This window comes from Brassica napus, chromosome C1 (assembly GCF_020379485.1).
Source record: "Brassica napus cultivar Da-Ae chromosome C1, Da-Ae, whole genome shotgun sequence".
NCBI classification, from domain to species: Eukaryota; Viridiplantae; Streptophyta; class Magnoliopsida; order Brassicales; family Brassicaceae; genus Brassica; species Brassica napus.
In genome coordinates, this window is record NC_063444.1 from 13,487,198 (window position 1) to 13,509,248 (window position 22,051).

Below are 22,051 nucleotides of genomic sequence, written 5' to 3' on the forward strand. Positions count from 1 at the left end.
AGGGAAAACTGAAAAAAAACGCTCTCAACTTTTACTTGTTTCTTTGACAGGTTTTAAACTTCCGTAATGAAAAAAGAATAAACTAAATTTTGAAAATATAAAAAAATAGTGGAAACATAAGTATAACTATTTATATGCTTAAAATTCTTTTAAACAATAGTGAAATCATATTTTATTTTATGTTATAGCTGAGGATAGAATACTCATTATGACCATTTAATTAGTCTAGAAATCGGATACTACATATTATATATATATATATATATATATATATCATTAGTATAAAACACAAACAAAACTTTCTTGTATATATATATATATATATCATTATATATATATATATATATATATATATATCATTAGTATAAAACACAAACAAAACTTTCTTGTATATTCTATCTTAACTAGAACTAGAATTTGATCCGCGCTTTAAAGCGCGAGATTATTTTTTGCTAACATATTTATGAATTCATATACTAATATGTTTAGATCTAGACGTGTGTTTTTTGTTTGGTTCTAATTTTTTTTAGTTTGATTCCGGTTGGGAAAAATGCATATTTCAACATGAACTATATGCGTCGTGCCTTTTACTTCCCAAACTTTGCAGTAGTGCGTATTCTATACTGAACTGAACAAAAATTAAAAAAAAAAATACTACATAAACTTTGCGCATTGTGCCTTTTCATTCCCAAACTTTATGGAAATGCATAATACATACTGAACTAAACAAAATTCAAAAATACCATATAAACACTCAAAATCGTGCTTATATATGTTGACCGTTAAAGGTGTTAGTCAACCGTTAAAGGTGTTAGTCATCCGTTAATTATCAAACGACGTCATTTTGAATAAATTCTGTAAAATTAAAATTTAAAATACTACATAAACTCTCAAAATCGTGCTTATATATTGACTGTTTAGTCATCAATTAACTTTTCAAAACAACATCATTTTGATAAATTTTGTAAAATTTAAAAATACTATATAAACTCTCAAAACCCTTGTTATATATATTGACCATCAAAAGTGTTAGTCATTTGTTAATTTATCAAAACGATGTCATTTTGGATAAATTCTATAAAATTAAAAAATTAAAAATACTAAATGAACTCTTTAAATCGTGCTTTAATATATATTGACCATCAAATGTGTTAGGCATCCATTAATTTATCAAAATGACATCATGTTGGATAAATTTTGTGAAATTAAAAATTAATTTTTTGACTCTTACACTGGTGTTAGTTGAACTGATGACGTCGTTTTGATAGATTAACGTCAATTTGATAAATTAACGGTGAATAACACCTTTGGCGGTCATGAAATATATAAGCACGAGTAGAGTTCATGTGGTATTTTTAAATTTTAATTTCACATAATTTATCCAAAATGACGTCGATTTGATAAATTAATGGATGTCTAACACCTTTGACGATCAATATATATATATACAAGCACGATTTGAGAGTTCATATAGTATTTTTGAATTTTTGTTTAGTTCATCATGAATGCACTACTATAAAGTCCCGGAATGAAAAAGCATAACACATAAAATTCATATAGTATTTTTAATTTATTTTTTAGTTCAGTATGAAATACGCACTACTTCAAAGTTCGGGAAAAAAAGCACGATGCATAAGTACAGGTTGAAATAAGCCATTTTCCCAATTTCAGTTTGGTTTTCATTTTCCCCCGGTTCAATAGATATAGAAACTGTTGAGTTATTTACGAATTTGAGTTTTGTTTAGTTCAGATAACAATGTTAGAAACCCATTAAAATTTTGAGTTCAATTTGGTTATGGTTTGATTCTTGCTATTTGGATTATTTCGAATAAGATGTCGCATAACTCGGATAAATTTAGATATTTTGGATAAACATTATTCAGGTGATTCGGTTATATTGGAAATTAAGATAATTTTAAATATTTCGAATAAAAAGTAATAGGGTAATCTAGTTTTTTGGGCAGTCCGGTTTATAGGTAGTAGTTTTAGAATATAAACTGTATATTGGATATTCAGTACCCATTTGGTTTTCAGTTTGGTTCCGGTTTGATTTTAGTTTTATTTTTCCCGAAATATAAGAACCCCTCAAATATTTGTAAACATTGATTCAGTGTTGGTTTTGTTTTAATACTACATTTTCGGTTCTTGATTTAGTTAGAATAACCTAATATGAACCAATATATATTTAAGAGAAATATAGCCTTAAGAATACTTACATTCTCATATGCTAAGATGAATTTTATAGTTTCTCATGATGTTGAATTGTATCATTTTATATGTGTAGCACTTCTACGTGTATCATCTAACTTGTTTTGAAAGATTTACACCTATAACCTGTTTTAAAACCAATCTTATCTCTTATTCTCTCTGTTTCATATTAAATGTCACTTTAGCATTTTTTTCTTGTTACAAAAAGAGTGTCATTTTAGAATTTCAATGCAATTTTTAGCTTAAAATTAATTACAAATGCATTAATTTTATAAATAATTTCATTTATCTCAAATACTATTGGTTGAATATGTGTAATTAATAAGAACTTTAATGCATTTCAATCATTTTCTTAATTTGTGCGAAAAATGTCAAAGTGACATTCTTTATGAAACTGAGGGAGTAGAACATAATTAAGTACACAGCTTTATAACTAAACCATGTCTTTAAAATTTTATTAAAAGTATTTTTTAACATTTCATTAAGAGCATGTTTGACTATATTGTTACTGTTTCAATTAAGTGTCGTTGTAGAGTAAAATTTTCGTTTTAAGATAAGTATCGTTTTATAATTTCAATATAAAATTTATTGATTTTTTATTCAAATCTATTTTTCTATTGGTTGAAATGTGGTTAGATGTATTGGTAATAATGTTTTTATTTCGGAAATATACAAAACTAAATGTTTTATTAATCTCTGTGTCCAAATCTAAAACGATACTCTCTCTGTTCCTAAAAGAAAGATTTTATTGACTATTCATGCATATTAAGAATATAATAAATGTTTACAATTAAATTTATCGTTTGTTTCACTATACATTTTCCAATAACCATCAACCGATAGTAATTAATCAATTCAAATATTTTCAATTATTTTTTTCTTAAAAGCATACAATTTATCAACATTAACTACTAAAATTAACTTAAAATTCTAGAAAATTTATTATTTTGGAACAAAAAATAATTCGATAAAATCCTCATTTTAGGAACAGAGGGAGTAATTAAAATGAAACGGAGGGAGTAACATTTTTTATCTATTAAAACAAATACACAATATTTTCGTGTGGATTTTGTTATAAATGAACCTACGTCTAAAATTTTATTGAATGTTTTAGCATTTCATTAAGAGAATGTTGAATATATTGTTACCTAACAACTAATTACTACTCAATCTTGTTTGTTATTTGGTTTTTGATTTAATTCCTAAAAATGTGCAACACAATATTACCAATTTACCATCTAATTTTAAGGAATTAAATTATTTCTTCCTAAAAATATATGATTCCTTTGCGTGTGTAGATTTGATTACTGACATTTGAAAATAGAAGCTTTAATTCATTACAATCAAACTACTCGAGCTTTCTTCAAATGTACAGAGACATGTAAACGTTTCGTTCATTGTTGCAAGCCTCAGTAAATGCAACGGAAAAGATTTTTTTTTAATTTGTAATTTGATTTTGACCTTTAGTAAAAAAACAAATATTATAAAACATATTTTCTTTCACATTTTCAAAGAACAAACACTGGAAACTGACGATTCTGAACATTATGTGTGGCCCACCATAATCCAAAAATTGATGATAAAACTACAATCAGTAACACTCGGTTAAATTTAAAACACATTCGCAGGGCTAGGTTTAATTTAAAAACAAAACTTTGTATTTAATACCAGTGGCATAAAGATGTAATTATTGTGAAAAAGTCTAGGGTAAGTACAAAATGTACTCTCCTTTTAATAGATTAGATTGTTAGTTTATATTCTAACAAGATGTCTTTAGTCTACTTGTAACTTTATTACAACTTATAGCCACGACTCTACGATTTACTTTTTTCTTATTTATGTGTCATAACCTATTCTACTTTTACTTTATGTTACGTCTTCGGAAGAATAAACTTTCCACCATATCTACAGTATTCTGCACAACGTACGATACATATTATAAGGAAATCACGAATATATGGAAACTTTCATATTTCAGTTAATCTCTTTTTTAAATCTACACTAAGTCTATCTTAAATCTCTCATAGTATCTTCTTTCCCACGATTTTCTCTTCCCACGAGATGAAAGAAAAATCTACATTGATACGTTTATATAATTAAAAACGAGGTGAAAGAAAAATCTACATTGATACATATACATATTAAATAAGTTGAGTGTAACGGTAAGTAAGACTTGGTTTAGTGGTTCGTGTTTTCTCACTTTGTGCCAAAAGCCTAGGTTCGAACCGCTAGTAATCAGTGTTTTAAATTTTTTATATTTTTTAAGTGAGTTTGGAAATTACGACTTTACCATCTTTTTCTTCAAAAGTGTTTGGTCGAGTTCTGAAACACATCTATGGTTTTTCAAGCTTTTTTCGTTTTTCACCATTTTTCTTTGCTTTATAATGTAAGGATAATAGATCTACATGTAAACATCAGATTTAGAACATCAAAACTTAACAAAATCACCAAATTGTTAAGTTTGTACTCACCCGTTTTCGTATAATACAATCAAATCATCATGAATCGCCATGTTCATCCACCATTGAACATTTACTGGGCCGCCGAATCGTTCAGGCGGACGTATTTTTGAACAAAGGTTTTACCTCTTCTGTGGATTTTTTTTTAACTTTGTGTTTTTACTTCTTCTTTTTTATTTTCTATGAAAACTTCAATCAATTTTAATTTGGTTAATTGAAAGGTATAATGGTATTAAAGAAAATATAAATTCAATTTACCTAAATAATCATCTACAAGTACTATCGGGACAAACTTAAGTTAAGAGTGTCCCTTTTTCCAGTTTTTCCTATAATATAATACAATATGGTTTAATTACATAAATAACTATTTTTAAAGAGTTTACCAACTACTTTGGTAAGAAACTCAAACAAATATCTAATAAAATAACGTTTATCATTAAATATAATTAATTTATATAGTTAAATTTAAAATTTTGAAGAATGTAATCATCTATCTATACTATTATTTATGAAGTGATTTTGCTTATTTGTCATTCTTTCCATGATTTTAGGTAATTTTGCTCACTTGTCATGTTTTAATTAGGTTTAAGCTGGGTCATTAATTTATTAATAGTTTTTTTCTGAGTCAATAATTTATTAATTTAAATTATATAACTATGAAATTTGTAACCATGTATATAATTATTTTGATATTGCTTATGTGTCATATTCTCCATGATTTTAGTTACTTTTGCTTATTTGTCATATTTTTATTAGGTTATAGCATAGTTATTAAATTATTATTAGTTTTTAGCTGAGTAATTAATTTATTAATTTAAATAATATAACTATAAACTTTGTAACTAGATATATAATTATTTTGATTGTGTTTATTTGTCACGTTCTCCATGATTTTACTTAAGTTTGCTATTTTTTCATGTTTTTATTAGGATTTAGCTAAGAGCAGGCCCAATGGTGTATCTAAGGAAAATTAATGGCATGGTTCTAACTAATTAAATGCTGAAAATTAAATCAGAATGAGAAAAATTAGGTAGATATGGTTCTAAATTTAGATGTTTTGGAACCACTTCTATGCCAATATGTGTCATTGTCTGATTGGTTTTTTTTTTACAAAAAAAACTCAATTGTTCTCTCTCTCTTTTTCTGATTTCGCGGAAAAATCTCTCTCTCTCTCTCTCTCTTTTCCTGATGAACCTCGGCGATTTTGCCAAAACGCTTTGTCTCTCTCGATCTGTTGAACCCGGGATTACAGAGAATCTCTTCGTGTATAAACCCTCTGAGGAGCTCTCCGGCAGCCATGGACGGCAGAGGTGCGTTTCTTCTTCAAACAACGAATTCGCCGGACCCTCTGGTTTCTCCGACGAGAAGAAATCTCACCCTGTTCCCCTCCCGGCGCTCTCTTACGATCAGGTGAACGGATCGGTATCTGGATCGGGTTCTGTTTCAAGCGTTAGCTCGTCTGGATCGGGTGAAGATTAGAGCCAACCCACTGCTCCTAGATTCGATTCAGGTGATCATCAAATTGGAATTTTTATTAGTTGGCTTAGTTTTTAGTTGACAAGAGTTGGATATGTCCTGGTAGATTGGGCGTTTGGTGCTAGGTTTCTCTCTAGGCTATGAATACTGCTCTCGTAAACCAGTAACCAGAGTTGCTTTGTGTGATGATGAGTTTGGCTATATGATGTTCGAAGTTTGTATTTTTTGATGGTTAGATCAAGATTGTAGGTTAATTTCACCTGCTATCTAGCTTAGTTGATCAAAAGTGAAGGTTAATTTCACCATTCACAATCTAGATTAAGGCAATTGAAATCACAAGTTTGTATAATGCTAGCTCTCTGATATGTTTGGAACAATTTTTTATGCAGTTCTTATAGTGAGGAAGGACGAGAAGGTGCTATTGAAGAGGTGAAGGTCATTTCTGACGATTACAACTCAAAGGAATATCTGAAGCAACTAAATCAGGTTTGTTTTAGATCACACCTTATCTTCTGGTAGTTAGCTTTCATTTACACTCTTGGTAGTTAGCTTTAATTTACTTAAGTGATCAATGCTTGGTAAAGTCTAGTTTCTTGGTAGTTAGCTTTAATTAGGACTGTCTTATCAAATTTAGTAACCTAATGTGATAAATGCTTGGTTGTTCTTCGATTAGGTAAGACTTTATTACTAACACCACACAATTGACACACTTAAACACACTCACACTGGTTATAAAAGAAAGCAAAACAGCTTGTCCTTCTTCATCTCTTTGTCTCTCCATTGCTCGTCCTTCTTCATCTCTTTGTCTCTCCATTGCTCGTCCTTCTCCATCTCTTTGTCTCTCCATTGCTCGTCCTTCTCCATCTCTTTGTTTCTTCATTGCTCGTCCTTCTCCATCTCTTTTCAAAAAAACTACTTAACTCTCTCCTTCTCCTTTCTCAACCAGAAAGTAGTAATGGATTCTTCAAATCCATTTACTCAGTCTTCCGGGTTCCTGGATCTGTTAACTAGCCAACAGTGTGATCCTGTCTCACACAGCGTAGCATTTGGAACTTCAGAAGTTCCTTTTTTAAGTTCCCAGTTGATTAATGATCCAACTCAAGCTGAAGAGCCAACTAAAGACAAAAGAGGGAGAAGGAAGTGGTCACAGAAGGAAGATGTGGTGCTCATAAATGCTTGGCTTAACACAAGCAAAGATCCGGTCACCGGGAATGAGCAAAAGGCTGGGTCCTTTTGGAAAAGAGTGGGAGCTTACTTCAACGCAAGTCCTCAGCTTGTTGGTGTGCCAGATAGAGAGGTTGGCAACTGTAAGCAAAGGTGGGCCAAGATCAGTGACCAAGTCTCCAAGTTTGTTGGCTCCTTATGTGCTGCAACAAGTCAGCAGTCTTCGGGGCAGAATGACAATGATGTAATGAAGCTTGCTAATGAAATCTATCACCATGATTACGGTGCCAAGTTCACACTGGAGCATTGCTGGAGGGAGCTAAAATATGAACAGAAGTGGGTGGCAACTTTCGGGACAGATAACAACAAGTCAAAAAGAAGGAAGGTTGAAGATGGCTCTCAAGCTTCTGTCCAGTCATCGAGCCATGTAGATGAAGAAGAGGCTCGTCCTGAAGGTGTGAAGAAGGCAAAGTCGAGGTTGAAGGCGCAACAGAGTGCCAAAGAGATGGAAGCAACCAACAGCAAGTCTGTGGAGAAGTTGCAAGGTCTGTTGGAGATAAGGAAGCTGGATCATGAACTGAAGAAGCAGGACTTTGAAATGAAGGACAAGCTTAATAAGCAACATATGTTGGAGACTCTCCTTGCTAAAAACGAGCCTCTTAGTGAGACTGAACTAGCTTTGAAGGACAAACTAATAAGTTATATGTTGTCTTAAGTGATAGAGTCAGTCTTTGGTGTCATTTTCTTGAGTCAGTTTGTTGTTGTCTTAAGTGATAAAGAATGGATGAATGATGTTGAGTCAGTTTGTTGCTTTGTATGTTTCTGATATTTGCTTCTATGTATTGATCCTTTGCTTGTGTCTTATGATTGTGTATCATGATCCTTCAATCAATAGTCTCTGTTTTTTGTTCTGTTTTTATTCCAGTTTGTGCTTATCTCTTTGGGATATATTTTCAGTTTGTGCTTAGTTTCATCTAACTTCTTCACTGGATGCTTAGTTGTGCTTAGTTTCAGTTTGTGCTTAGTTTCATCTCATTTGCTTTGTTGTTGTCTTAGGTGATAAATAACGGATGGAAGAATGGAAGAAAATGAGAAAATGGTGAAGAGAATTGTATTCCAATATTTGCTTTTGTTATTATCTTTGTTGTTGTCTTTGTTGTTGTCGAAGAATTGTTGTTATCTCATTTGATTTTGTTGTTGTCTCACTTTCTTGATTTTGCACCACAAATTGTATTCCAATATTTATTCACTTAGTTTACAATTGGATTCCATTATTTATTCACCAACTTTTCAATATTAATTCACTTACTTTAGAATTTAGAATTGTATTCCATTTAATTTGGCACCACAAATTGAAAACTTTTTAAAATTCCATATTCTAGCATTTTCATTGTACTCCATTCCATTTCCTAGCATTTTAAAACTTTTTAGAATTGTATTCCATTTCATTATGCACCTTCAATTTCTATACTAAACACGTCAACATTTGTCTATATATTTTACATTGCATAGCACAAAATTTATTACAAACCTGAGAATTCTCTCTATATCATCATCTTCTTCTATTCTTTACTAAGAATTTTCTATATCATCTTCTTCTTATTTTCTTTCCTTAAAATTATCTTATTCTATTCTTTACTAAAAAATGGCATCTTCTTCCTATGATATTTTTGAGCAAACCATCGAAGAAACGTTCGATTCAGCATTGAATGAAAGTATGGAACAAGCTTTCAATGAAGAATTCAAAAATCTTACCGTTCGTCAACAAGCAACCAAGCCAAAGAAAAAATGAGCCTATATTGACAGAGAACGTGAAGACGGTCACAACCGTCTATGGAATGATTATTTTTGTGAAAATGCAACATATCCTAATCATCTATTTCGACGCCGGTTTAGAATGAACAAGCCCTTGTTCATGCGTATTGTTACTCGACTCGCCAATGAAGTTTCATTCTTTCAACGAAGAAGAGATGCTACCGGAAGGCTCGGTCTATCTGGACTACAGAAGGCCACAACAGCAATTCGTATGATGGCATATGGCTGTGCCGCTGATGCAGTTGACGAATACCTCCGTCTTGGTGAAAGTACTGCAATGTCATGCTTAGAAAATTTTGTTGAAGCAATCATATATTTATTCGGAGATGAATATCTCAGAACACCGACACCACAAGATCTCCAACGACTACTCGATGTTGGAGAGATGCACGGTTTTTCCGGGATGATAGGAAGCATCGACTGTATGCCTTGGGAGTGAAAGAATTGCCCAACCGCTTGGAAAGGACAATATACACGTGGATCTGGAAAACCTTCAATCGTGTTAGAGGCAGTCGCTTCACACTATCTTTGGATATGGCACGAGTTTTTTGGACCTCCAAGTACCTCAAACGATATCAATGTTCTTGATAAGTCACCGGTTTTTGATGATATATTACAAGGTCGAGCTCCAAAAGTGAATTTCTTTGTCAACGGACACGAGTATGATTTGGCTTACTATCTGACCGATGGTATTTATCCGAACTGGTCAACTTTTATCCAATCTATTTCACTTCCCCAAACACCAAAAGCATCCTTATTTGCTACATTACAAGAATCTGTCCGTAAAGATGTCGAACGTGCTTTTGGAGTCTTGCAAGCTCGATTTGCCATTGTTAAAAACCCGGCTCTTATTTGGGATAAGCGAAAAATCGGCAAGATTATGAGAACATGTATCATATTGCACAATATGATAGTGGAAGACGAACGAGATGGTTACACTCAATTTGATGTATCAGAATTCGCACAAGCGGAATCAAACCGAAGTTCGCATGTGGATTTCATGTATTCTAAAGATATGCCTTCTAATATGTGCAATTTGATGGCAATTCGAACTCGACTTCGTGATCGCAACATACATGAACAATTGAAAAATGATTTGGTTGAGCATATATGGCGTAAATTTGGTACAACGCAAAATGAATATTAATTGTTTAGTTTAGTTTATGATTTCTCAATCTATGTTATATGTTTTATGTCAAGTTAATTTCAATTTTATGTAATTCAATAATTATAATTTTTTTAGTATAGCTTGTGAGGCAAGTAATCTATTATTGCAAATTTTCCTTTTTTTGAAATTTAGAACCTTTCATTGGTTCTACCATTAGAGAGGTTGAAATTAACCAAGTATCTAAAATGTTTAATTTGATTAATTTTACTTAAAAAATTGATTTAGAACTCTAATGAAGGATCTATTGTTGGAGATGGTCTAAGTCATTAATTTATTATTAGTTTTCTTTCAGTCATTAATTTATTAATTTAAATAATATAACTATTTCAAGATTTGTAATTAGATATATAATTTTTAAATAAATTTTGTAACTTTGATAAGTTAGAACCAATTCTTATTATTCGGCTTTAAAATCATATTTGTTATTGGTAATTTAAAATTACTGGAAGTGGAACATAATCTATCTTTTATTATAATTTATAGTTTAATGATAATATAGATAATGTATATGTTAGGCATGGGCGTTCGGTAGACCGTTTGGTTTCGGTTCGGGTGATTCAAATTTTCGGATTTTCGGTGTTATGCTCAGAAGTACCATTCGGGTTTTACTAATTATCGGATCGAATTCGGTTCGGTTCCTTCCGGGTTTGATTCGGATCAGATGTAACCAATGTTTAAAATTGTCCAAAAATATAAGTTTTAAACCTCAAAAATTGACAATTTTGTTTTCAAAATATATAAATTGTTTGCAAATCTAATTAAAAATTAGTTAAACTATCTAAATTAACTAAAAAGTATTCAAAATAACAATTAAAACAAACTAAAAAAATATTTTTAATATTCTAAAATATCTAAATCATCTAAAAATATATAAAAATATTAATATATTTAACTAATTTCGGATATCTTCGGATCCTAGTTCGGATTTCGGTTCGGTTTGGATTATAACCAAACACCAATGTACTAAGCTCATAAGTCCCGTTCAGTTATTTTTGTATAACAGTTTGGATTCGGTTTCGGTTTTTCCGGTTCAGATTTAAGTAGGTACTTCGGGTTGAGGTAAAAACGCTCAAGCCTTGTATAAGTGATATTTATCTTAGTCTATCTTGTATTATAGTTATAGTAGTATGTAAATGCTAATACCAGAATTATGATGCCGACTTTATCTTAGTATCCATCTTAATAATGTATTATAATTATTTGCCAACTCTATGCTATGAAAGTATATATTCTCATCATACTTTTGATGGGAAATACACACAAAACTTACAAAACTTCATTTTTAAATAATATGAAACACTTTCAAATGTTGTCTTTTCCATTTCACTTTTTCTTATTAGAGTTATTGAGTCGGCTAAAGATTACTATAAAATTAAACTAAAGGTGTTGATACTTTAGAATCATGAAAAAGTCAAAATTTGTTTCAATTGAATTGGTATTGATGCCGTTGAAATATATTAATTTATTTCATTTTTGATTCACATTAATTATATGATTTAGTGTTAGTCACTTATTTGAAATTTAATTTGTAGGAAACTAGGAGTCATGCTTCTATTGAAAAATATTCTTTTGGCGACTTGTTTTTTGGTAATTTTCTATACACGTTATCTCAACGGGATTCTTTTATTCTGCATAATTTCACTTTCGGTGATTATACCATAAAATATAAAAAGACTCCTCTGCTTTTAAAGATAAATTTATATATAATAACCAAAATCATACCGTGTGATGATTTTCCAAAAGAGTCAACAAATAATGATTTCAAAGAATTTAAAGAAATATAGGGACGTCAATATGAAAATGAATTTTTAGTCGGTATATTTTCTATATCATATTTTATTTTTATTGATGTGTCTTATTTATGATATGTTTGTTCACAAGTTCTTCTTTCTAATGTCGTGTGTTTTAGATATTATTGGCGAAGTTGTGAATGTTGAACATTTGAAATATCTCATTGCAAAAGGAAGATCTTTAACTAAGTTAGAATTGACTATTCGTGACACAATGTAAAATTTTTCAGAGTTTAGAGGTTGATTGTTTGTAGTTTTTAGATTAGTTTTTGGTTTTTGTTTTCTCAAAACTCATTTTTCTTCCAATCAAGTTTTAGCTTTTAGTTTTTGTTTTTGTAAAAACCATTTCAATTGCCAATCAAGCTTTCTAACAAATAGATTCCCTAAAATTTAGGGAAACTAATTTTTGAAAAGTTTAACTAATTTATGAAGAAAAACCAAAAACCAACTTTTGTTAGCTTTTATGAACAAAAACGAATTTTGATGTTTTTTTAAGAAACTACTACATTTTTATTTAATTAATAATTAATAAATAATATTTTCATAAAGATAAAATTATCATACAATTTATTTTTACTTTAGATATCATTTAAATAATAATGTAAAAAAATTTATTTGTATTTCATATCTCTAAAATAAATTTATATATTTTATAAATAATATTAATTAATTTTAAAATTAGTTATTAATGTCTATAAATAAAATAATTGTATATTTTTAATAATTATTAGTCACATTAAAAATAACTAAAAATTAGAAAACATGATATGTTTTATTCATACAATATATTGTATTAATCTTGAAAAATAAAAATAGCCATTCATCTTTAAGAAAATATAAATAATTTAAAATTTTATTATTAGTTTCAAAATTTTGAGTATTTTTATTTTGTATAATTTATAATATATATATATATATATAAGAAAAACTATTGCTATTCAAGTTTTTTAAAAATTAAAAATAATTTATATAAGAAAAATTTCTAAGTAGTTTCAAAATTTTAAATATTTTTATTTTTGTATAATTATATATATTTTATTTATATTTTCTATAATATAATTTTTAATATAATAATTAAAATATGGTATTGCGTTTTATTTTAAATAATAATCACAATATTTTGATAAATTTTAATTGTAATTCTAAATATTTATTGTTATTTTGCTGTATTATTTTAAAGTAATGTATTAATTAATATTTAAAAAATAAATAAAATATAGCAAAACCAAAATCAAAATCTAGAAACCAAAAATCAGAAACCAAAAGCTGAAAAGCTAAAACCAAAATCTAAAAACCAAAAGCTAAAATCTAAAACCCAAAAACTAAAACTAGAAACTATTGAAACTATCATCACTTAATTTAATTAATATTGTTCTATTATTATGACATGACACCAATTTAAATTTTTAATATTTAGTGATACATGTTTAACATGGACATTGGGTCTTGTATGCAAACCAAGTATCAGATCTTTAAACTGATCATGAAAATCACGATAATATGTATTATTGAGTTTTATTCAAGTTCTCTCCATAGTTCTATGTGGTCAAGAACATATACTAATAAAATAAAGATTTTTTTAAAAATTAAACTCTTTAATATTAAAAGAAACTCATTTAAATTGAGATTCAATTTCTAAATATAAGAATTATGTATAAACAATAAAAAAAAAATCACACAATAAACAATTGAAATTTGGTTAAAAAGACAGAAAAACACAAAAATTAATATTTTTATCTAATCAAATACATTAGCATAAATATAAAAATAATATTAAACTAAAATTATTAAAATATATATTAACTCGTACAAAGTGCGAGCCCACACCTAGTTTATAAGTAGATGAATAAGAAAGTAGATTCTATTTCTCATGAATTATTATTAAGGAATTTCATCTTATTCTACATTTGTATTTTTATTTAATAGTAAATATTTATTTACATATTACCGGTTTAAATTACTTTAAAATCTCTAAATTATTAAAAATAATATATTTTTTATATTTGTATAATTTACACCTTTAGAGTTATATGGCGATTAAAGGTATCAATGATTTGTGTTGGGAAACTTTCAATTGTTTGAATTTTGAGTGACCCTTTAAATCTTTTATAAGTATTACAATTAAACTTCATCACCATCACCATTACCACTAGATAGTTTCTATTTTTTTAACTTCTTAATATTTTATTTTTGTGGTATAATAATAACATAGTAGTTTAATCATAGGTCAACTAAAAGCATGTCCAGCCTTGCAATCCCGATTAGAAGCCTTGATATCTTATAACCGACTCTGCTTGCCACATGTCAATGTGACGCAACCAACGTAGACGATTAATGGTGTTTTGTTGATCAATGGTTGCCTCCAAACCTTAAAGAGCGTAAACGTACTCAAATTCTTAACCACAAGTTCTACATTCGTCGGAGAAGCGACGCGTTGGACAAAAAACTATTATCTGTTTGTGTTTGTGTTTTTTTTTTGATCAACCTCTGTAGTGTTTATTTATCTCATCTTGTGGATGTACATGTCGGTGGTCGAAAGAAGCGTAAACAAATGAATAATAGATATTCTCATCAATGCGAAGTCTATGCGTGCGGCGTTGACCTTCGTTACCAAGAAGGGTTGTTTCGTAACTTATCTTATCGCGTGACCAACTACGCGCCGTCTCGATTGATCGTAGACGGCATTCATTGCACCGGCAGAAGAAAACAAATGATTAATTTTTCCAGTAAATTCGTTTTAATTAGCTAATCTGTTAATTCGATTTTCACAATTTCTTTGTTTGTTTATTAAGCTTCTCCTGTGAATCTCTCTCCCTGAGCTCGCTTTACGAACAAGACGACGACAAGCATCATATGATTCCTCATCACTGGCAAATTTTCTCCCGAGTTTTCAAAAGGTTAATAGATTCACTTTGTTTTTTCTTGTTCGTTATTTTGCATGTTGGATCTGTCTCGCGAAGAAATACATCTGATGCTGAATAAGTATATGCTATGTGCTGAATCTGAGTTGGATTCACATGATCTTGTTGGTTTGATTGTTAATTTGCTAGTTAGTGTACTCTTTGTTGAGATCGATGATGTTGTTTGTTCCCTTTAGTATGCCTTCTAATAGCGTTGTGCTTCCAGATTCAGATCTTGAAGGAGAATCTTAACCGTGAATCGAGCAATAAATAGTGTGTGGAAGATTGCAATCGAAATCATTTTTGCTTGGACAGAAGAATGTTGATAGTGTGACTTATCACCTATAAGCTCTCTCTTTCGGGAAAGGCCATGGCTTTGGGATCTCCTAAGGTTTCTATATTCGGTGCTGCTTTTCCTGCGAAGGTGTCCACCATTGCAATTGCTATTGGGGGATTAGCATCCTTCTTTGTTTTCGGATTGTTGCTTCGTCTTTCGTACCCTATTGGTTCATCAGTGAGTGGTGTGTTTTATGGGAATGCGACTCCTGAACTAGTTGAAGTCCCTTTGTCCTTGAGCAACCATACCGTGGAAGGCCTTTACACGGGTAGTGACGTTAGTGTTTCAGATCAAAATCTGACTTCTAACTCTAGCTTGGGCTCACCTGATGCTGTTGCTAGTGATAAGAAACCTTTGGTGGATGGGAAAGAGGAGGCGGATGAGAAGAAGATTGATGTTGGATCAGGTGAAGGTGACACCAATGTTTCCAAGGCTGGAGACACTCCAAGTGTAGTATCATCTTCTCCACATGATGACTCTAAAACCGCTTCAGCAGAACCAGGTACGGGTCTTTTAAAGACGCTAGTTTCCATAATTTGGAACATATTGATTTGTCGTAGCTTAGTTTTGTAAACCAAAGAGTAAACTACTATGGGAATGTTGTAAATTGAGTTGTGCACTTTTATGACCAATCGCTTAGTTTTCAGATAAGTTTTGAAGAAAAGAGGTCTACTGTATCTAACCTTAGGATTGAATGTAGAAGATTAGAGTGGTTTTGAGTTGGTGATAGAGCATTTAGTGAGGGCTGGGCTTGTAAAAATGTATTGGCATACTGTATATTGTTTTAGGACGTTGGTTGGGCATTTGCTTGAGACTTCTCTCTGGTTTGGTGAATTGGTATGAGAAAAGCAGTTTCGTAGCTTTGTTCATGTCAGTTTCATTTCTATCAAGTTTACTTGATAGTTATTAGACTTCAGTTATTTGCTTCTCTGGATCCTCCATGTTTTCTAATCCTGTTATTTGAATTTGTTGCTCACTCCACCTTTGATTATTGCTTGTAGAGTGTGATTTGTATCAAGGTAGCTGGTTTTATGATCCGGAGGGACCTGTGTACACGAACAATTCATGCCCCGTCATAACGCAGATGCAGAACTGCCAGGGAAATGGACGATCTGACAAGGGATACGAGAACTGGAGATGGAAACCATCTCAGTGTGACCTTCCTCGGTTTGATGCCAAGAAATTTCTAGAGCTAATGAGAGGCAAGACATTAGCCTTTATAGGTGATTCAGTAGCTCGTAACCAAATGGAATCCATGTTGTGCCTTCTTTGGCAGGCAAGTAATTCTTCTTCAATAGTCAATTGATGATGAAAACCTGTATAAAGGTTGATTGTAACGTAGATTGCTTTTTACAGGTTGAAACGCCGGTCAATCGTGGGAGCCGGAAGATGCAGAGATGGTTGTTTAAGTCATCATCAGTAATGATTGCTCGTATATGGTCATCTTGGCTCGTCCATCAGTTCAACGAAAAATTCGATTATGCTCCCGAAGGTGTCACCAAACTAAAGCTGGACCTTCCTGATGAGCGCATAATAGAAGCTCTTCCCAAATTCGACGTGATTGTCTTCTCTTCAGGGCACTGGTTTGCAAAGCAGTCTGTCTACATACTCAATGACGAGATCGTAGGAGGCCAGTTATGGTGGCCGGACAAATCAAAACCCATGAAAGTCAACAACGTGGAAGCATTCGGAATATCAGTTGAAACAATCCTAAAGTCCGTGGCTACACACCCTAACTACACGGGTTTGACCATAGTGAGAACATGGTCGCCTGATCACTACGAGGGTGGGGCTTGGAACACAGGAGGCTCGTGCACCGGGAAAGAAGAACCCATCCTTCCAGGGAAGCTGGTGAAAAACGGGTTCACGGAGGTAATGCATGAGAAGCAAGCCACAGGGTTTAACCAAGCTGTGGAGGGAGTTTCGGAGAGCTCAAAGGTTAAGTTAAAGCTGATGGATATTACAGAGGCATTTGGGTATCGACATGATGGCCATCCTGGTCCGTACAGGAGTCCGGATCCAAACAAGATCACTAAAAGGGGACCTGATGGACGGCCTCCGCCTCAGGACTGCTTGCACTGGTGCATGCCGGGACCGGTTGATACGTGGAATGAAATGGTGTTGGAGCTCATAAGGAGAGACGTGGAAGGCAGGAAAAGGAATAGCTGATGAGTTACATATACTATTATTATGATTCTTGATCGTTGATAAACCAAACATAAACTCTCACTTCACTTGTAGAGTTTTGTCAACCACGGTGAGGTAGAATTAGGATTGTTTTGGATCGTATTTCTTCCACGTTCGCTTGTTTCTTTGAGATTGAAAGCTATTTTGTTTTTCTCTTTTTGTTTCATTTTACATTTTGCTATTTCGGAGGTACATTAAGGGATAAAATCGAATCTTAAATAAGTATGTGCTTAAAATGAAAATAATGAATAGATTTGGGATTTTTGTGAAAAATACAACTCGCTGAGTAGTAATCGGCTAATCGCTCACCCAAGGGCGCTTGCTTGGGTTTGTTAGAGTGAAAATGGCTTCTTGTGACACAACCATCGGGCCACTGCTTCATTGCCAAGCACGGTGCTTAACATCAGCCAGCACGGTCTTTAGCGTCCCAACAGTGAGGATGAGGTTTTACTTCTATCCTTTTGTTTCTTAGATATAAAAACAGAAACTTTATATTCGGTTGTGTAATGCTTATGTGTTTGGTAGAATGAACAGCATATTGTTTAGCTTCTCATGACCTTTATTTCTGCTATTCAAAAGTGTACTTATGAAAAATCGTTTCGGATTATATGTGTTAACTAACGTTTGTTATCTATGTAGCACAGGGACGTCTATTTAGGTGCCGTACCGGTACCGGAAACGTTTCGGGGACGGGTACTTCACGGGGACAGCACTGGTACAGCTTGGGGACGGTTAGAGAACATAGCTATGAGTAAGACTAGTTTTCACGGGACATAATGCTTGTGCAATTGTTTTTTAACTGTCACTGTTATCTTGCTTCTAATTTTAGTTGGCAAAATAGACATATTATAGTAAATTATATCTAATTATGTTAGATTCACTATATAAATTTATTTTTTTATAAATATTTTATATTTTTTACTAGTATATATTTGCCGTACCCATACCCATAATTTTTAAATTTTCTCGTTTCTCGTCCCCGTTTCCGTCCCCGTTTCTGTCCCCGTATCCGTCCCGGTGCATCATAGTTTGTTATCCTTGCTGGTGTTGGTTTTCATTTCAGGTACTACTGCAGCTGCTAAGCTCCTGAGAGGGAATGGAGTCACACTTTTTAAGGTGCGAGATGAGACAATTAACCTGCTAGGGAAATCAGACATGTACTTTTTCAGCCCGGAGCATCCTCCTCTTACTGAACCGGCTGGAAAGGCCATTGACTGGGCCGTTGATGAAAAGAAGAAATCTGGTGTTGCATAAACACCACTCTCTTAATATTTCTCAATCCCTTGTGTTTGTTTCCCATACGTCATAGCCAACTGAAACTGTACAGGTATGGATGGGGAACTAATCACTGTTTACTTTCTCTTGGGGATTTGGTCCTCCTAGAGATAAGAGTGTGGTTTACACATTAGTTGTTGGTTTACTGATAACCGGTGGTTTGTACCGGATATATTATTAGTCTTTATATAGTGATTGTACATCAACTTTACTCTTTAACAGAAACTAGATTTTGATCCGCGCTTTAAAAGCGCGGGGTTAATTCTCTTTTAAAACTATAAAAAAATTTTAGTTATATTATTTTTTAATTATAAAATTATGTGTTTTTATATATGAATACCATATACATTTAAAATTTATTAATTTTTTATGTTATAATCATAGATATTAGATATCTTATAAAAATTATATTTATATTTATGAAATTGTTTTTAAAGAAGTTATTATTTTAGAAAAATATTATAATAATTTTAATTTATTCTAAAGTATTATATTTATATACTAAAGATATTTTCTCATTATATATTTTAATATTATTGTTTCACATTTTATTTTTAATGATAATATTTTATTTAATTATTTAGATGCATATATATGTTCCAATTATATAAAAACACTACTATATAAGTTGAAAAAATGAAAGATATTTTTTCTTTGCAGATTTTAACTTTTAATGATCATTCATTTATTTATTTACTTAGATGCATATATTTGTTCCAAACATATAAAACTTAACTATAGAAATTGTAAAAAAGGAAAGTTTATGATTTGTTATTTCTCAGAATTAGGAAAATACACTACAAAAACACATTATTAATTTGTATCTCATAAATAAATTATATTAGTTTAATTTAATTTATTTATTATCCGCAAAATTAAATATACTTCATATGATTAGAAGTATCTAATTATTCAAAAAAAAAATTGCTATGGATATGATAAAGTTTTACCGAAAATAAATGCTAATAGTAAATTAGCATTTATGGTTTTGTTTTGGTTTGTAAAGAAAATTTACTTGTTACCATAAATATAAAATATCTCCATTATTTTGTAAATATGATGAAAATTTAAGGGCATAATCCTAAAATTTTAAAATAGTATCCTGCTTTAATAGTATAGATAATATTCATTTTTATATCTTGAGTTCATCTCCTTCTTCCTCACGAGAGTGTGATCTCTCATCGTTTCTGTTCAGCATCAATTCATCTAATATGGTATCAGAGCCAATCTCATCTTGGTTCTTCTGCTTCGATTCATCGGGATTCAAGCTTCTTTTGCTTTGATTCAGCTTTGTTTCATCTTGCTTTCATTTTTTGGTGGTGATGAACTTTTTGTAGAATCTTCATTCCGCTCCATCTTCTTCCTTCCGCTTGCTTCGTTTCACTGGATCGTTCATCATCTTGTTATCATCTCAATCGCTCATCCCGTTTCGGGCGCGTTACATTCTGATTGTGTTCGTCTCTTTGCGACCGTGTTGATCGTGTTTGTTTACGGCTTTGTTCCGCTTTATCCCGTCATTGTCAGAGTTGATAATTTGTTATGGAACGGAGGTTATCTCAGATTGATCTTCTTTCGATCAATGTTGATCGTGTTTCCACCGGCGGAGTTCGTTGCAGAGTTGATTGTGCGGTGGAGTTCGTTTGCGTTGGATTTTTGTGGCTTTGTTCCGCTTGTTTTCGCTCTTGTGCGATTCCGATCAGAGTTGATCGTGTATTCTTTCGATCAGTGTTGATCGTATTTGCGGCTTCGTTCCTCTTGATTCGCCTTTGTGCGACTTATTCCGATCAGAGTTGATATGTGGTTATTGTTCAGCTTTCTTTTTGGATCAGAGTTGATCCGTGGTTATTGTTCAGCTTTCTTTTTGGATCAGAGTTGATCCGTTCTTGAGCTGGATTCTGTTGAAGTTACATTGTTTCTTTTGGATCAGAGTTTTATCCGTCAACGGATCTGTTTTTTCAAGGTGATTCACCATCATCATCTCCTATCGTCTTTGATATCATCTAAAACTGGCTTCAAAACTGCTTATACTTCAAAACTAGTTCAAGCTTGTTCTTTGGCTAAATCATCCATATCCACTTTACTTAGTGAAGATAACTCCAAGTTCAAGTGTGAATTCAGTTATGGTTATCTTCCAAGACCACCAGAAAGTCACCCGACGATTATTCAGGTCTGAAAATCTCCTTTACCTCCTTGATTGATCTACGGAACCAAGCCTTTAAGTTACAAAGCTAGAGATATAGGTTGTGATCACTTCTTTCATGGTTATTTTGTTGTCATATGGAGAATTTTGGAAGATAGAGGTTCTCACAGAAAGGGGGAGCTTTGGTTAGGGCATTTTAGGCAAAATCATACTTGTGGTGATGATGTCCATGGCTTAGATCTCACTGCAATATTTGTGATATATGTGACTGATCTTCCTACGGTATGTCACGTTGTTGTGAGAGTTCCGCAGTCCAGCTCTCATGTTGCATCACACATAAGACAATTGAAAAATGATGTTCATACCCCTGCAATGGTTCAGCATTTACACATCCTATTACGTTTGATCTCTCCTGATAAGCAACAAGGTATTGCAACATTTGTCTTTTGGCCAAGATATATTTGTTTCGGATCTTCAGTCTTCTTGATTTGTGAAGCTGGTATGCTTAATGTTGCTGCGGAAACGTTACGCCATGTCACTCTTCTATTACTCTTCAGCTGTTGCCGGGTCAGCACCTCATCACCTATTAGAGAAGTTTGTATCTGCAACAAATTCAGTTTACTGAAGCGGCTTTGTGATCATGTTCTGCATCCACTATGTTCTTTTGCTTGTGTGTTATTGATGCATATGACAGTGTTCAAGCTACTTCTTGGTCAAGTTCGTTTGCTTGTGTGTTACTGATTCAACTTCGTTTCATCTTGTTTTCGTTTCTTGGTGGTGATGAGCATTTCGTAGAATCTTCATTCCGCTCCATCTTCTTCCATCTGCTTGCTTCGTTTCACTGGATCGTTCATCATCTTGTTATCATCTCAATCGCTCATCCCGTTTCGATCGCATTTCATTCTGATTGTGTTCATCTCTTTGTGATCGTATTGATAGTGTTTGTTTGCGGCTTTGTTCCGCTTGTCTCGTCATTGTCAGAGTTGACAATTTCTTCTGGATCAGAGGTTATCTCAGATTGATCTTCTTTCGATCAGTGTTGATCGTTTTCCCACCGACAGAGTTCGTTGCAGAGTTGATTGTGCGGTGGAGTTCGTTTGCGTTGGAGTTTTGCGGCTTTGTTCCGCTTGTT

General features: G+C 32.1%; 2 protein-coding genes across 2 annotated transcripts; both read left to right on the forward strand.

Annotated features, from left to right (window-relative positions):
* The first annotated feature begins 14,608 nt into the window (after nt 1–14,608).
* LOC106439700 (protein trichome birefringence-like 18) lies at nt 14,609–17,659 on the forward strand. Its single transcript, XM_013881202.3, has 4 exons — nt 14,609–14,977; nt 15,207–15,819; nt 16,319–16,593; nt 16,674–17,659. The coding sequence occupies exons 2-4, from the start codon at nt 15,351–15,353 to the stop codon at nt 17,484–17,486; spliced, it is 1,557 nt and encodes a 518-aa protein (XP_013736656.2). The 5' UTR covers nt 14,609–14,977; nt 15,207–15,350; the 3' UTR covers nt 17,487–17,659.
* Nucleotides 17,660–17,847: 188 nt separating this feature from the next.
* On the forward strand, nt 17,848–18,758 carry LOC125579822 (ATP-dependent Clp protease ATP-binding subunit CLPT1, chloroplastic-like). Its single transcript, XM_048743683.1, has 3 exons — nt 17,848–17,948; nt 18,149–18,255; nt 18,568–18,758. Exons 1-3 carry the CDS (start codon nt 17,848–17,850, stop codon nt 18,756–18,758), a joined length of 399 nt encoding a protein of 132 aa, XP_048599640.1.
* Nucleotides 18,759–22,051: the final 3,293 nt, after the last annotated feature.

Excerpts from the sequence above, each read along its gene's own strand:
- LOC106439700 (XM_013881202.3), top strand. The coding sequence starts at position 15,351 with ATGGCTTTGGGATCTCCTAAGGTTTCTATATTCGGTGCTGCTTTTCCT. Across the intron at positions 15,820-16,318 it reads AACCGCTTCAGCAGAACCAG|AGTGTGATTTGTATCAAGGT; the intron begins GTACGGGTCTTT and ends TATTGCTTGTAG. Across the intron at positions 16,594-16,673 it reads TGTTGTGCCTTCTTTGGCAG|GTTGAAACGCCGGTCAATCG; the intron begins GCAAGTAATTCT and ends TGCTTTTTACAG.
- LOC125579822 (XM_048743683.1), top strand. The coding sequence starts at position 17,848 with ATGGCTTCTTGTGACACAACCATCGGGCCACTGCTTCATTGCCAAGCA. Across the intron at positions 17,949-18,148 it reads GTCCCAACAGTGAGGATGAG|GGACGTCTATTTAGGTGCCG; the intron begins GTTTTACTTCTA and ends TATGTAGCACAG. Across the intron at positions 18,256-18,567 it reads GTTAGAGAACATAGCTATGA|GTACTACTGCAGCTGCTAAG; the intron begins GTAAGACTAGTT and ends TTTTCATTTCAG.